The 15,830-nt window shown below is 41.0% G+C and overlaps 1 protein-coding gene across 1 annotated transcript in view; it reads left to right on the top strand.

The window, feature by feature from the left end:
- FRMD4B (FERM domain containing 4B) overlaps nucleotides 1-15,830 on the top strand; it is a 196,861-nt gene that overhangs the window by 65,031 nt on the left and 116,000 nt on the right. The window contains exon 4 of the mRNA XM_010861983.1: nucleotides 9,919-10,011. Within this exon, the coding sequence (XP_010860285.1) occupies nucleotides 9,919-10,011 (93 nt within the window). The remainder of the gene's footprint in view (nucleotides 1-9,918; nucleotides 10,012-15,830) is intronic.

Here is a 15,830-nt window from a genome sequence, read left to right as displayed (position 1 = left end):
AAAACGTTAAAACTTTGATTTCTGACTCAGGATGTTTCCTGAATAGAGTTCAACAACGGGGAAAAGTATGCTTCATATCACCCATCTCATTTGCATCGCAAAATTATCTGTTTACTCAATTACGGTCTGAGAACTTGTCTGATCGGTCCTCTGCTGGATGAATCAGGAAATACAGATGTCCACCGAGCACAGGCTCTAGCTGGAAAGACAAGACCAGCTCATGTGAATCAGCAATTAGATGTATACATACAGGCTGAGTTTGTATGTAATGGAATCATACCAAGCAACATAAGACTTAAAACCGTAAACATGATGGCTGAGTTCTATGATAAAAACCGTAAGTACACAAACGTTGTCACTTAAGGAGAGATCACATAAAGTAGAGGCTAAAATCATGAATATTGGAGAAATGTATCCATTTAACAGCTATTTCTTGAGTGCCAGTTAATGCCAAACATTGTTCTAGCTCCCAAGGATTCAGCTGTGAACATCACAGACCAGGTTCCTGCTTTCATGGAGTTTATGTTGCACTGATACATGGTCCCGCAGAACAAGTAAATAAACAGATAATTGAGAAAAGACCAGAACGTGAAACAGGAGGCCTGGATCAAGAAAAACTAGGGGGTAAGGGGAGTCAGTTTGAGGGTGAATCAGGATGGCTTCTGAAAGGTGACACATAATAAAAAACAAGAACCAATTCTGCACAAAGTCAGGGAGGCGGTTCCCAACTAAAGCCAGTGGGAAAACTCTCAGGTGAGAATAAGCTTGGCTTTTTTTTTTTTTTTTAATTTTGAGGGTTTTTTAAATTTTTTATTTTTGAGAAAGAAAAACAAAGCCAGTTTGACTTGAATAGTTAGAGGAAAGTGGTACAAGATAAGGTGGAGAGGGAGGTGGGGGTGGGTGTCAGAGAAGCTTGGTATCTTAGACTGAAAATCTCTGACGCTCAACTTTTCTCATCTGTACAGTGGACATAATAATAGCACCAAAATAACAAGTACTTTACAGGGTACATACAATAGGGTCATGTGCGTGCATGCATGCTAAGCCATGTCTGACTCTTTGCAACACTATGGACAGTAGCCTGCCAGGCTTCTCTGTTCATGGGATTCTCTAGGCGACAATACTGGAGTGGGGTGCCTTATCCTCCTGCAGGGTATCTTCCCGACCCAGGGATCGAACCTGCCTGAAAGGCCCCGCAGTAGGGCCAAAGTATTTATTATATTAGAGCCTAGGCACACAATGAAAGGAAGCTTTCATCCTGTTGTGTGTAGTCATGGCAGGCAGGTGTGCTCTGAAGGAGGCTGCACGAGGGCTTGGGTGGGAGCGCACACAGGAGCGAGGACAGGAAGACCTTCAGTAGAGGGCAGAGGAAACAGGGCTCCAGGGAGGAGACATTTTGAGGGTCAATACATGGACATGGTCAAGGCCCAGTGGGGAAGAAACTGGCCTGAGCGTGGATTAAGGTATAAGAAGGGCTAACTCAAAGGTGAGCCCTGAGAGTCACATAGATGGAGAAAGCACGCTGGGGCCATTGAAGATTGTTCTGCACGAAACTGACATGATGGATGACTGTGGTCTTGCAAATGTCCCAGGCTGCAAGGTTCCTGGTAGGCTGGGAAAAAGGGCTGGCAGGCATGGCAGGCTTTGGGGAATGCTCCAAGCTCAGGTGAGCATAACCAGAGGGGGCATAAATCAAGCGTTCAGACTAGGACCTTCTCTTCAGAAAGAGAGGCGTATGTAATACGAATGACTTCCTTTCCCGACTTGGGCCACCTTCCACCTCATGTGCCTTGGGGTGATCTCTTTTTAAATACTCTGTTGGAAGAATGTCTCACTTAAGTGCCTCCTCTAGCTATCTCCTTTGGTGAGAGAGGTCAGTGGTTACAGCCTTTCCAAGAAGCCTGGCTCCAAAATGCCCTTTGCGTACTCCCCTGCAAGTGACAGCAGAGTCTGTTTTTGAATTATGGTCAGTTTGGAAGGTGTCTTCTGACTCTAACTGTGTTTATTTTTAGAAGAAGTATGAGCTCGGCTTTTGGAGCGTGGAGGGGGAATTGGCCATTTCTACCTTTCTGGGGAACAAGTCTGGAAAATTGCTTCGTTGAAGGGTGTCTCCTTGGAATGTCTTGGTCACAGGCCTAGTTCTTTTTCTTTGTCTGGTAAATATTTTTGGAAAGTATTTTCTTTCAGCACTGCCCTTCCCCCCGCCCTCATAAAACCACTGAGTCGGATCCCTTCCAGGATGCTGAATGAATTGCATTTTCCAGCCTACATGCCACATCAGCTCTTTGCCTTCGGTGAACTTCTCCAAATGGAGTTAGGCAAAGCCGAGGGGACATTATGTCAATGAAACTAGCCACTGTGTCTATCCTACTCCACGGGCCAGGAAGAGAAATGGAAAAATGGAGTTGTGAGCTTACATAATTAAAGTAGTGACGGTGACCAACAAAAACAAATTCGTGATCCTGTAAGAGGGAGGGTTAGAGTTCCTGAGCTCAGGCTGTGAGTGCCTTCTGGTGTTCGGTGTGCAGAGTGAGTCTTTTACCCCTAGAGGGCAGTCACGACCCTCCTAAGGCCGCACTCTGTTCCCCATAATGGTTCCCATCCCTTTCAACCCACTTAACTTTTTTTCCTTCCCTTGTTTGAAAGGATTTGCTGGATGAGGTTTGTTTGTTATGAAATAATAAATAGGTTTCACAACACAACTGTGATTTTTGATCTCTGTTCCATCCAGTGGGCCGGAGATGATGGGCCTTTGACTGGTAAAATTCTAGCCTAAAAGGACAGTTGGTTCAAAGTGGCCTCAGTTCAGTTCAGTTCAGTCACTCAGTCATGTCCGACTCTTTGCAGCCCTGTGGACTGCAGCATGCCAGGCCTCCCTGTCCATCACCAACTCCAGAAGTTTACTCTAACTCATGTCCATCGAGTCGGTGATGCCATCCAACCATGTCTATTGTCCCCATCTCCTCCCACCTTCAACCTTTCCCAGCATCAGGGGATGCTTTTCAAATGAGTCAGTTCTTTGCATCAGGTGGCCAAAGTATTGGAGTTTCAGCTTCTGCATCAGTCCTTCCGATGAACATTCAGGACTGATTTCCTTTAGTATGGACTGGTTGGATCTCCTTGCAGTCCAAGGGACTTCTTCTCCAACACCACAGTTCAAAAGCATCAATTCTTTGGCGCTCAGCTTTCTTTATAGTCCAATACTCACATCCATACATGCCTACTGGAAAAACCATAGCTTTGACTAGACAGACCTTTGTTGGCAAAGTAATGTCTCTGCTTTTTAATATACTGTCTAGGTTGGTCATAACTTTTCTTCCAAGGAGCAAGCGTCTTTTAATATCATGGCTGCAGTCACCATCTACAGTGATTTTGGAGACCCCAAAAATAAAATCTGTCCTTGTTTCCATTATTTCCTCATCTATTTGCCATGAAGTGATAGGACCAGATGCCAAGATCTTAGTTTTCTGAATGTTGATTTTTAAGCCAACTTTTTCACTCTCCTCTTGCACTTTCATCAAGAGGCTCTTTAGTACTTCTTTGATTTCTGCCATAGAGGTGGTGTCATCACTGTATCTGAGGTTATTGATACTTCTTCTGGCAATCTTGATTCCACTTGCGCTTCATCCAGCCCAGTGTTTCTCATGATGGCTTTCCTGGTGGCTCAGAGGATAAAGCATCTACCTGCAATGCAGGAGACTCAGGCTCGATCCCTGGGTTGGGAAGATCCCCTGGAGAAGGAAATGGCAACCCACTCCAGTATTCTTGCCTGGAGAATCCCATGGACAGAGGAGCCTGACGGGCTAAGGTCCATAGGGTCGCAAAGAGTTGGACACGACTGGGCGACTTCACTCATTTTCACTCTGCATATAAGTTAAATAAGCAGGGTGACAGTATACAGCCTTGACATACTCCTTTCCTGATTTGGAACCAGTCTGTCGTTCCATACCCAGTTCTAACTGTTGCTTCCTGACCTGTGTACAGATTTCTCAAGAGGCAGGTCAGGTGTTCTGGTATTCCCATCTCTTCCAGAATTTTCCACAGTTTGTTGTGATCCACACAGTCAAAGGTTTTGGCAGAGTCAATAAAGCAGTAGATGTTTTTCTGGAAGTCTCTTGGTTTTTTTAATGATCCAACAGATGTTGGCAATTTGATCTCTGGTTCCTCTGCCTTTTCTAAATCCAGCTTGAACATCTGAAAGTTCACAGTTCACATACTGTTGAAGCCTGGCTTGGAGAATTTTGAGCATTACATTGCTAACGTGTGAGATGAGTGCAGTAGTGCGATAGTTTGAACATTCTTTGGCATTGCCTTTCTTTGGGATTGGAGCGAAAACTGATCTTTTCCAGACCCATGGCCACTGCTGAGTTTTCCAAATTTGCTGACATGCTGAGTGCAGCACTTTCAAAGCATCATCTTTTAGGATTTGAAATAGCTCAATTGAAATTCCATTACCTCCACTAGCTTTGTTCATAGTGATGCTTCCTAAGGCCCACTTGACTTCACATTCTAAGATGTCTGGCTCTAGGTGAGTGATCACACCATCATGATTATCTGGGTCGTGAAGATCTTTTTTGTACTGTTCTTTTGTGTACTCTTGCCACCTCTTCTTAATATCTTCTGCTTCTGTTAGGTCCATACTATTTCTGTCCTTTATTGTGCTCATCTTTGCATGAAATGTTGCCTTGGTATCTCTGATTTTCTTGACAAGATCTCTAGTGTTTCCCATTCTATTGTTTTCCTCTATTTCTTTGCATTGATCGCTGAGGAAGGCTTTCTTATCTCTCTGTACTATTCTTTGGAACTCTGCATTCAAATGGGTATATCTTTCCTTTTCTCCTTTGCCTTTAGCTTCTCTTCTTTTCTCAGCTATTAGTAAGGCCTCCTCAGACAACCATTTTGCCTTTTTGCATTTCTTTTTCTTGGGGATGGTCTTGATCTCTGCCTCCTGTACAATGTCAGGATGAATCTCTGTCCATTGTTCTTCAGGTACTCTATCAGATCTAATCCCTTGGATCTATTTCTCACTTCCACTGTATAATCATAAGGGATTTGATTTAGGTCATACCTTAATGGTCTAGTAGTTTTCCCTACTTTCTTCAATTTCAGTCTGAATTGGATAATAAGGAGTTCATGATCTGAGCCACAGTCAGCTCCCAGTCTTGTTTTTGCTGACTGTATAGAGCTTCTCCATCTTTGGCTGCAAAGAATATAATCAGTCTGATTTTGGTGTTGACCATCTGGTGATATCCATGTGTAGTGCCTTCTCTTGTGTTGTTGGAAGAGAATGTTTGCTATGAACTGCGTTCTCTTGGCAAAACTCTGTTAGCCTTTGCCTTTATTTATTCTGTACTCCAAGGCCAAATTTGCCTGTTACTCCAGGTATTTCTTGACTTCCTACTTTTGCAATTCAGTCCCCTATAATGAAAAGGACATCTTTTCGGGGTATTAGTTCTAGAAGGTCTTGTAGGTTTTCATAGAACTGTTCAACTTCAGCTTTTTCAGCATTACTGGTCAGGGCATAGACTTGGTTTACTGTGATATTGAATGGTTTGCCCTGGAAATGAACAGAGATCATTCTGTCATTTTTGAGATTGCATCCAAGTACTGCATTTCAGACTCTTTTGTTGACTATAATAGCTACTCCATTTCTTCTAAGGGACTCTTGACACAGTAGTAGATATAATGGTCATCTGAGTTAAATTCACCCATTCTAGTCCATTTTAGTTTGTTGATTCCTAAAATGTTGATGTTCACTCTTGCCGTCTCCTGTTTGACCACTTCGAATTTGCCTTGATTCATGGACCTGACATTCCAGGTTCCTATGCAATATTGCTCTTTATTGCATCAGACTTTACTTCCATCACCAGTCACATCCACAACTGGGTATTGTTTTTACTTTGGCTCCATCTTTTCATTCTTTCTAGAGTTATTTCTCCACTGATCTCCAGTAGCATATTGGGCACCTGCCCACCTGGGGAGATCGTCTTTCAGTGTCCTATCTTTTTGCCTTTTCATACTGTCCATGGGGTTCTCAGACAAGAATACTGAAGTGGTTTGCCATTCCCTCCTCCAGTGGACCACATTTTTTCAGAACTCTCCACTATGACCGGTCCATCTTGGGTGGCCCCACACGGCATGGCTCATAGTTCCATTGACTGTGGTTCATGTCATCAAATTGGTTAGTTTTCTGTGATTGTGGTTTCAAAGTGGTCTACCACAGGTAATAGAGATGAAATGTGTGGATTCAACTGTCTTTTTGAGGTATTGATTAGATCTGTGCCATTTGCTGATGGAAAAATTTGAGAAAAGCAGGTTATAAAGATAAAGTGTTTTTTGATCTCATGTTAGTCTCAGAGACTAGAAAGTAGCATGTTAACCTGAATCATGGGGCTTCCCAAGTGGCTCAGTGGTGAAGAATCCACCTACAGTGCAGGCAGACCGGGGTTGACCCCTGGGTTCAGAAGATCCCCAGGAGAAGGAAATGGCAACCCACTCCAGTATTCTTGCCTAGAGAGCCCCATGGACAAAGGAACCTGAGGCTATACAGTCCGTGTGGTTGAAAAAGAGCTGGACATGACTGAAGTGATTAACACACACACACACACCTCAGTCCTTGTATACTTTTTACCCACAAAAGCAGTAATTCTATGAATCTTCCCTTATGTCACTTATATCAGCAGATAAGATATATTTATCTTAATAATATAATAAATAAAATAATAATAATTGAAGGAAAACTAGAGACAGTTATCAGAAGCCTCACCTAATAATTACAAAAATAAAGACACACTTTTTACCCTGTATTAAAACTTGTGATAAAATAAAAAAAATAAAAAATAAAAACATAGTAAGTGACAAAATGAAGCTAAAGGTTATTAGGAAAGCTGATTCACTCCCCTAATCTCACTTTCTCCTGTATTCAAAGTCTGGGTTCAAATCCTAGCTCTGCTAATTTTCTTTGCAGACTTACTGTAAAACCTAGTATTAATATTTTTTTAAAGTACCAAGTTGGTTGGCACTAAGTATTTGCTCAATAAAAATTAGCTGCTATTATTATCATCACTATTATTATTCTTACCTCCATTTTCTAAATACTTACAATAAATACAGCTTAGAGTTTTCTGATTTTTAAAAAAACACTATCTATTCAAAGACCAAAATAAGGTGGAAAATATCTCCTGAATCATTATCAGTTTTGTTATAATTTGACACTATATACACCACTATCAGCATGAAGTTTTGCCTAAGCAAGCAAATGAAGTCTCTGCCCTCTGGGAATTTGTAATCTAACATGGATCAACTAGTGGGAAAGTCATGTAAACAATCCCCAGCCACAGTGTCTTCCATCCCTCAGGTCACAATTTCAGGAGAATGTTTATGTCAATGAATTTAGTGAAGCCCTTGAAAGAATCGTCAGATACATGGTTAAATAGTAGGAAGTCCATAATGTATACCCAAAAACAGCTCCCAGAGAGTATTTGACCCCATATTTTAATTTTTTAATTAATCTTTTATTGATGTATAGGTATTTTAGTTTCCCGCTGTAAACAAAGTGAGTCAATATTACATACATATATATCTACTCGTTTTTAGATTCTCTTCCCGTGTAGGTCATTACAGAGTATTGAATAGAGTTCCTTGTGCTATTCACTAGGTTCTTCTTAGTTATCTAGTCTATATATACTAGTCTTTTTGTTCAGTCACTAAGTCGTGTCCAACTCTCTTTGCGACCCCATGGACTGCGGCAAGCCAGGCTTCCCTGTCCTTCACTATCTCCTGGAGTTTGTTCAAATTCATGTCCACTGAGTCAGTAATGCCATCCAACCATGTCATCCTCTGTCGCCCCCTTCTCCTCCTGCCCTCAATCTCTCCCAGCATCAGTCTTTTCCAGTGAATCGCCTCTTTGCATCAGTTGGCCAAAGTATTGGAGTTTCAGCATCAGTCCCCCAGTGAACATTCTGGGTTGATTTCCTTTAGGACTGACTGGTTTGATTTCCTTGAAATCCAAGGGACCCTCAAGAGTCTTCTTCAGCACCACAGTTGGAAAGCATCGGTTCTTCAGCACTCAGCTTTCTTTATGGTCCAATTCTCACATCCATACACGACTACTGGAAAAACCATAGCTTTGATCAAACAGATCTTTGTTGGCAAAGTGATATGTCTGCTTTTTAATGCTCTCTAGATTTGTCACAGCTTTTCTCCTAAGGAAAAAGCGTCTTTTAATTTCATGGCTACAATCACCATCCTCAGTGATTTTGGAGCCCCCCAAAAATAAAATCTGCCATTATTTCCATTTTTTTCTCCTCTATTTGCCATGAAGTGATGGTACCGGATGCCATGATCTTAGCTTTTTGAGTGCTGAGTTGTAAGCCAGCTTTTTCACTCTCCTCTTTCACCTTCATGAAGAGGGTCTTTATTTCCTCTTCACTTTCTGCCATTAGGGTGGTGTCATCTGCATATCTGAGGTTCTTTATTCTTCTCCCAACAATCTTGATTCCAGCTTTATCCAGCCCAGGCATTTCACATCATGTACTCATCATATAAGTTAAATAAACAGGATAAAAATATATAGCCTTGTTATATTCCTTTCTCAATTTGGAACCAGTCTGTTGTTCTATGTCCAGTTCTAACTGTTGATTCTTGTCCTGCATACTAGTTTCTCATTAAATAGGTAAAGTGGTCTTGTATTCCCATCTAAAAATTTTCCACAGTCTGTTGTGATCCACACAGTCAAAGACTTTCAAGGCTTTAGCATAGTCAATGAAGCAGAAGTAGATGCTTTTCTAAAATTCTCTTGCTTTTTCTATGATCCAGTGGATGTTGGCAATTTGATCTCTGGTTCCTCTGCCTTTTCTAAATCCAGCTTGTATATCTGGAAGTTCTCAGTTCATGTCCTGTTGATGCCTAGCTTGAAGGATTTTGAGCATTATCTCGTTAGCATATGAGATGAGCATGCTTATATGGTGGTTTGAACATTCTTTGGCACTGTCCTTCTTTGGAATTGGAATGAAAACTCATCTTTTCCAGCCTGTGGCCATTACCAAGTTTTCCACGTTTGCTGGCATATTGAGTGCAGCACTTTAACAGCATCATCTTCTAGGGTTTTAATAGCTCAGCTGAAATTCCGTCACTTCTACTGGCTTTGTTCAGAGTGATGCTTCTTAAGGCGCACTTGACTTCACAGTTGAGGATATACTAGTGTGTCAACCCCATATTTCTTATAAAAGCTGTAGTATTGTTATCTGTATTTGTCCTTTTTCATTTAAACAAAAGTTTTTCCCTTCTTGATTATCTAAAATATTTCAGATTTTGTAGTTAATAAAAATTTAGTTTTTACCTCAAAGGCAACCAGTGTTTTTTCAGTTTCTTGTTCATTTTATGATGCACTGACTTATTGCTATAATATAAATACACATATGTCTAGGTATACTTTTTTAATTAAAATAATGGCAATATATTATACTTGTTATGCATCTTTCATTTTCACTTAACAGTGTATTTTAAAAATCATTCATGATAAGTTTATAAAGATACTTCTGATCTTTTATGTGGCTGCATAGTATTTCATTGCTGTTTACATTCATTTTTTTTAAACAATATCCTGTTGGATGCTTAGGTTGTTTCGAGGCTTTTTGCTGCTACAAACAGCGCTGCAGTGAGTGGCTTTATACATGGCCCATTTTCCACACGTGTGATTTTATCCTGATTAACTCCCAGAAATGAAAATGCTGGTCCAGAGGCAGGGGCTTTTATAATCTGGATAGAAATTGCTCCGTTGACCCCATGACTGGTGGTAACAGGCTATACTCCTACCGCCCACAGGTAACTGTTACCCCGCAGCTCTGCCAACACAGTGTTTCTTGAAACTTGCTCTGGCTTTCTGTGTAATCCTTTTTCCTTGTTTTACTCTTACAGGGGTCAGCAGAACTGGCTTCAGCTAGACCACCGAGTCCTTGACCACGATTTACCCAAGAAACCAGGCCCAACCCTCTTGTACTTCTCTGTGAGGTATGTATCCAGAGACACGTCCACCATCCCCTTGGGTCTTTTTTTGTTTTTAAAAGAGAAAAAAACATTCTTGGTGATCAGAGATAAAGAATTTTAAAAAGGAAGAGACCTGTCAAAAAAAATATTATGTGAAAGAGATTCTCTTTAGATTATCTTAGTCTGGGGAACGAGTTACCATAGATACGTGTAGAACTGTTTTCCTTTGAAAATAAAGGGTAGACTCACCTTCCTTTAATTTTCAAAGGCTCTTGAATCTATGTGAAGCTAAAAAATATAAGTAATATATTTCAATATATAACCTGCTTTTGACTCAACATACTTCTAGATTTTTATAATTTGAAATATACAAACACTATTTTACATATTATGTATGTATGTTTTCTAGAGACTATGGAAAAATTGAATTTTATACAGTTTCACACCTTAATTGGAATAGACAATAAAATGCAAACAACTGCTCATGGAAAGAATTACCTTAATGCAGAAATCTACATTCTGATTTCCTGAAGAGAGACTGCTAGGAAGGAATCCTTGATTTGTTCTCTGAACTCTGCTTGGACAGATCACTTAAGCATGCATATGGGCCTCAGTTATTTTCTCCTGACATGGATGTATTCCATTATATCAGTAGTTTCTTATAGTCGGCCAACGATAGAAATATTTTTTCACATTAAAGATAATAAAATGTTATAAAGAGTAATGCCTGTGTTCCTGTAGCCAGCTTAAGAAATAAAATGTTACCAGTTTTGCTGAGAACCCCTTCTTAGGTACTAGCCCCTGGCCACTATCCTGAATTTGATATATTTTCATGATAAATTTGTTTTCTTGATCTGAAGCCAAATACGATAAATAAGCTAAGGTGGAAGATTTCCCATAAATCTAAATATGTTTTCATAAAGCTAGATCAACCTGAAGAATGGACCTGTATTCTGAGCTTATGTTATCTTTTGGATGTTGGACTATACTTGTTTTATGACATGTTGGTGGAGGCTTCATGTCTTTCTTTGGGAAGGAGGGTGGTTATACAATGATTGATTATCTGATACAATCATGTCAGTTTCCACACACTTTTTTTAAACTTCCTTATGCTCCATGCAATCCAGAAGTGTCCTAATAAGGTGTCCTGATTGTCCTACCTTTTTGTTTGTCTGTTTTTAATATGAATTGATGGTGATTGAGGATGGAGGCTGCTCCTTACTCAGTAAATAAAGTATTGACAGCCCCCAGTTTGTTTTCTGCTTTTTACTCTAAAATCTGGTTTAGATTTTTTTTTTCCCTTACCACCAGAAGTCACATTTTAAAACCCAGGAAGGAGGTAGCATAATGGTGATTTGTCCAGGATGTAGCCGGTATGAAAAAGTGCACAGAAATCCTAAAAAAACAAAAATGGGAGTTTCCTGGAGTGTGGTATGAGTGCTGGGTCCATGGAAATGGAGAAGAAAACAAACACAGACCAGCAGCAATAAGAAAAAATATATACATTAGTACTTAAGCGGGGGTCCAAGCATAGAGAAACTTTCATCTTGTATTGTGTAGGGGAAAGGGCTCAACATAAATCAGCATCTTTTTTCACAAGGAAATTTATTATTACCGTAAACATTTCAAACTTCCTGAAAGTATAGAGTGAAAAAGAAGACATTCTCCACCAGGCCTCTCCCTTGCTTTTTCCCTAATTCTCTCTCCTTCTTAGAGAAAAATAATGCTGATAAATTATTTGGTGATTTACTTTTTTTTCCCCCCTAATCTGGAGATTTTTCCTTTGTTGTTGTTCAGTCACTAAGTCATGTCCAACTCTTTGTGACCCCATGGACTGCAGCACGCCAGGCTCCTCTGTCCTTCACCATCTCCTGGAGTTTGCTCAGACTCAAGTCCTTGAGCTGGTGATGCCATCCAACCATCTCATCGTCTGTTGCCCCCTTCTCATCCTGCCTTCAGTCTTTCCCAGCATCAGGGTCTTTTCCAGTGAGTTAACTCTTCTCAGCAGATGGCCGAAGTATTGGAGCTTCAGCTTCAGCAGATCTTTCCTTGGGTATATAAGAGTCTAATTTACTTCTTTGCACATCCATAATTTAGCTGTTCAGGCTCCTATTAAGCCTGTAGGCTGTTTCCAGTGATTTATTAAAATGTGCATTGCAGCTAACATCCCTGTACTTCCATCTCTGTGCACATATGTAGTGTTTCTGTAGCCTGACTACTCAGTGAGAGCTTTATATCTTTGGAGAATTTAACAAGCACTAGTTCTTTGACCACTACTCTCTGATCTATTTTTTATCTCACAATGCCAGGGGAGAAAGTTCAGTCTTCTCTTCTGAGCAGTCACTCATAAGGCAGCCCTGTCTTCCCGAAGCAGGTTCTGGGGAGTCTCCTGCTGCCTGTTTGTGAGTTTCAGCCTTTATCTCACAAATGTCCCATAATCACTTTTAGCTTTACTTTCCCTTAATCACTCACATGTTTAAAAGCCCTTATCACGTTTTTAATTATTCACTTATTTCTTCTTGCCAACTGTGCAGTGAGATCATAATAGTCTTTGTTATTATTCCAATTAAGGACTTGTTGTTACTTCAATTTAATTAAAGAAATGATAGAGCAAAAAGCATACACCAAGGAAATAAGTCAACTGACCGAGCTCAGTGAGTGGAATACAGTTCTTCAGGGGTCTCTCAAATGGGATGATAGCCACCCCAGTGAAGTCACTGGCCTCTCGGAGGGTCTCTAGCCTTCTGAGTAAACAGCACCGCTGCTGATACTTACGTCCTAACAGACATCGCCACTACCCACCCCTGGTTGCCTGACGTGACAACAGATGTGAGTCACTAAAGAGTAGAAGCAAAGAGCATTTGGTTGTATTTGGACACATAGTCACCATAGAAGCCTCTAGAAATACACACGGTCTCTTGATTTCAAGGTCACTGCCTTTCCCATCAGCAGGTATGAGTTGCTTGCTCATGGACACTGAAGTACACACTTGCTGAGTGGTTAGTGCACACAAAAGAAGGAATCCCCACAGAAGCAATGTGTTATATGGATGTACATAACTGCTCTTTTCATTGCTAACAATTAAGAATATCCAAATGTAGGGGAATTCCTTTGGTGCTTTCACTGCTGGGGCCCAGGTTCAATCCTTGATCAGGGAACTAAGATCTCGCAGGGCAACAAAAATACATAAATAAAAATAAAGATATCCAAATGCCAACAGTAAAGATAAATTCAGTAAGTTATGGCATTTTTACAGTGAACAAATGATCACTGTAATAGAAGCCATAAGATGAAAAGGTACATTGCATTTCAGAGCTTCCCCAGGAGGAGAAGGGCCACATATCTGAATCACTATAGGAAATTTTTTTAAGAGTCACCCCTCCAGTCCCCAAAACTTCCACTTTCCTGGCCCAAATTCTGATACTGTGTCCTGGAGATAGTGAGTGTGATCTTGGGCAAGTCGGTTGTGAATTAAAAAGAGATCAGGGGATACAAATTAACTTTGCAGAGTAATATGCAAATATAAGAAAGTATCTTTTTTTTTTTTTCAAATTATAGTGTTTATGAAAAAGAAAAATACCATAAAGCTTTGCTGTGAAGAGGTTTCCTCTCTATTAAAATGTAGCATTAACCTTATGGCAGTCTCTGTGCCACATATTTGACCTGTGTCCTTTCACTGGGCTTCCCTGGTGGCTCAGTGATAAAGAATCCGCCTGCCAATGTGGGAGATGGGGGTTCGATCCCTGGGTTGGGAAGATGCCCAGTAGTAGGAAATGGCAACCCACTCCAGTATTCTTGCCTGGAGAATCTCATGGAGCCAGGCACATTGCAAAGAGTCAAACACAACTTAGGGACCAATCAACAACATCGTTTCACTGTTTCACTGCTTCCTGAGCTAAACACTTGCATCCTTCAGATTTACAGGGAAAGACTTTCTTCTGGTTATTATCTCCCAGGATGCAGGCAGCAGCTCAGAAACACATGTAGCTTCTGCATGGAGGGAAGAAAACATTTCAAGTGCAGGCACTTAGTTGTCCCTTGATGAATTTCAGAATTAAACCTTTATCTTTGCTTTAGTTATAAAATCTCAGTGGTGGGTGCTAACTCCAGGTGTGACATGTGTGTATTGACGCCCCATAATTTATGTATGCACCGTAATTCATTTAACCCATCCTCTGTTTTCCTGTGAGTCCAAACGCCCCCAGGCTGCCAAGGGACTCCTCCAGGCCTGGGTTGTTATCTGCAGCTGTAAATTATCTTCCACAAACACAAAGGCCTCTTTGGTAATGCAGCCCAGATGTAAGCATTTGAAAAGCTTGATAGTGAGCAAGCAGGCATTTAAAAACCAGAAGTGGGGAGGTTAGGGAGGGGATTGGGCGTGACCTCATTGGAAAAGCTCCCATCGCCTCAGAGGAGGAGGTGGCTCTGGCTGGTACCACCCAGCTCCAGCAGAGCCAGGGTCTTGGGTCTTTCCCCCTCTGCTTTGCATTTATCATACTGCCTCTTGCTCTTTTTTTTTTTCTTTTCTTTCTTTCTGTCTGGTCTTCCCGCTCTTCTTCCCCCTCTTTTTCTCCTCTTTCCAAACCACCATTGTGAGGTTCAGGAACTGTAAGTGACTTCTCAGAGGTACCAGTAAGTATTGTGTGTGACACTTGGAGCTGAGAATTGGCTGTGTGTGGAGAGTTCTGGTAGGAGATGTGGAGAAACACTGCTACCTTTCAGTCAAAGTTGCTGCAAACAGAGTCTTTGAAAGACTTTTTTCAAGTCTTTTATCACCCCCTGGCCTGTTTCTGGAACATGTAGAAAGAGTTTAACTCAAGGAGGTATCATGACTACAACTCATGGATCCACATCATTCCAGTTGTTTGCTTGCTTGTTTTTTAAAGGAAGACAAACATTTGGAATACAGCACAACAGGTAAAGATTCTGGTGAAGAAAGATTTATTGATAGAGAAAGATGCTCCCAACATATTCTGGGGAATAAAAGCAGACCACAGGATTGCACTTAAGTAAAAGATGTGAGTAGGAAAAAAATTAAAATATTAACAGTAATTAATCTCTGGGTAGAGTGATTTCCTCAAGGGAATCAACCCTGAAAATTCATTGTAAGAACTGATACTGAAGCCGAAAACCCCAGTACTTTGGCCACCTGATTGGAAGAGCTGACTCATTGGAAAAGACCCTGATGCTGGGAAAGATTGAGCATAAAAGAAGGATGGGGGCGGCAGAGGATGAGAGGGTTGGATAAGATCACCAACTCAATGGAGTTGGGCAAACTCCAGGAGATAGTGAAGGACAGGGAAACCTGGAATGCTGCAGCCCATGGGGTCACAAAGAGTCGGACACAACTTAGAGACTGAACAACAGAGAGTGGTTATGGGAATGATTTTTTGCTTGTCTATTTGTATATTCCTACGATAAACACATTAAGCAATTTTTTAAAAATGCAAGTGTGACGTGTAATAAAAGGAAGGAAAGTAAAGTGTTTGTGGCTGGATAGCCATGAGTTATTTTAGAGCTATCAAAGAGTAGGTGATTTACAGTAAGGAGAGGACAGGAAAGTTCATCTCTTCCCAGAGGAATGTGATTAAAAAGCACAGAGAAATAAAGGATTCCTTCTGCCTTGGGCCCAACAGAGGTATTTGAGGCAGATGTGTGAGTCAGCCAGACCTCTTTGCCCACCACCACACGCCAATCTGAACGTTATCCCAGAACCTGGGGAAAGCATGTGTCGGTTGCCTTAATATTGACTGTGACCTCCTGGCCTAACCCATACTTGAACTTCCAGGCAGTTGGTAAGCAGCCTCTGTCTTTGAGGATCCACCATCCTCATTCATATGAGA

This window comes from Bison bison, unplaced genomic scaffold, assembly GCF_000754665.1.
Source record: "Bison bison bison isolate TAMUID 2011002044 unplaced genomic scaffold, Bison_UMD1.0 scf7180017864474, whole genome shotgun sequence".
NCBI classification, from domain to species: Eukaryota; Metazoa; Chordata; class Mammalia; order Artiodactyla; family Bovidae; genus Bison; species Bison bison.
This window is presented reverse-complemented; position numbering and strand designations above follow the sequence as displayed.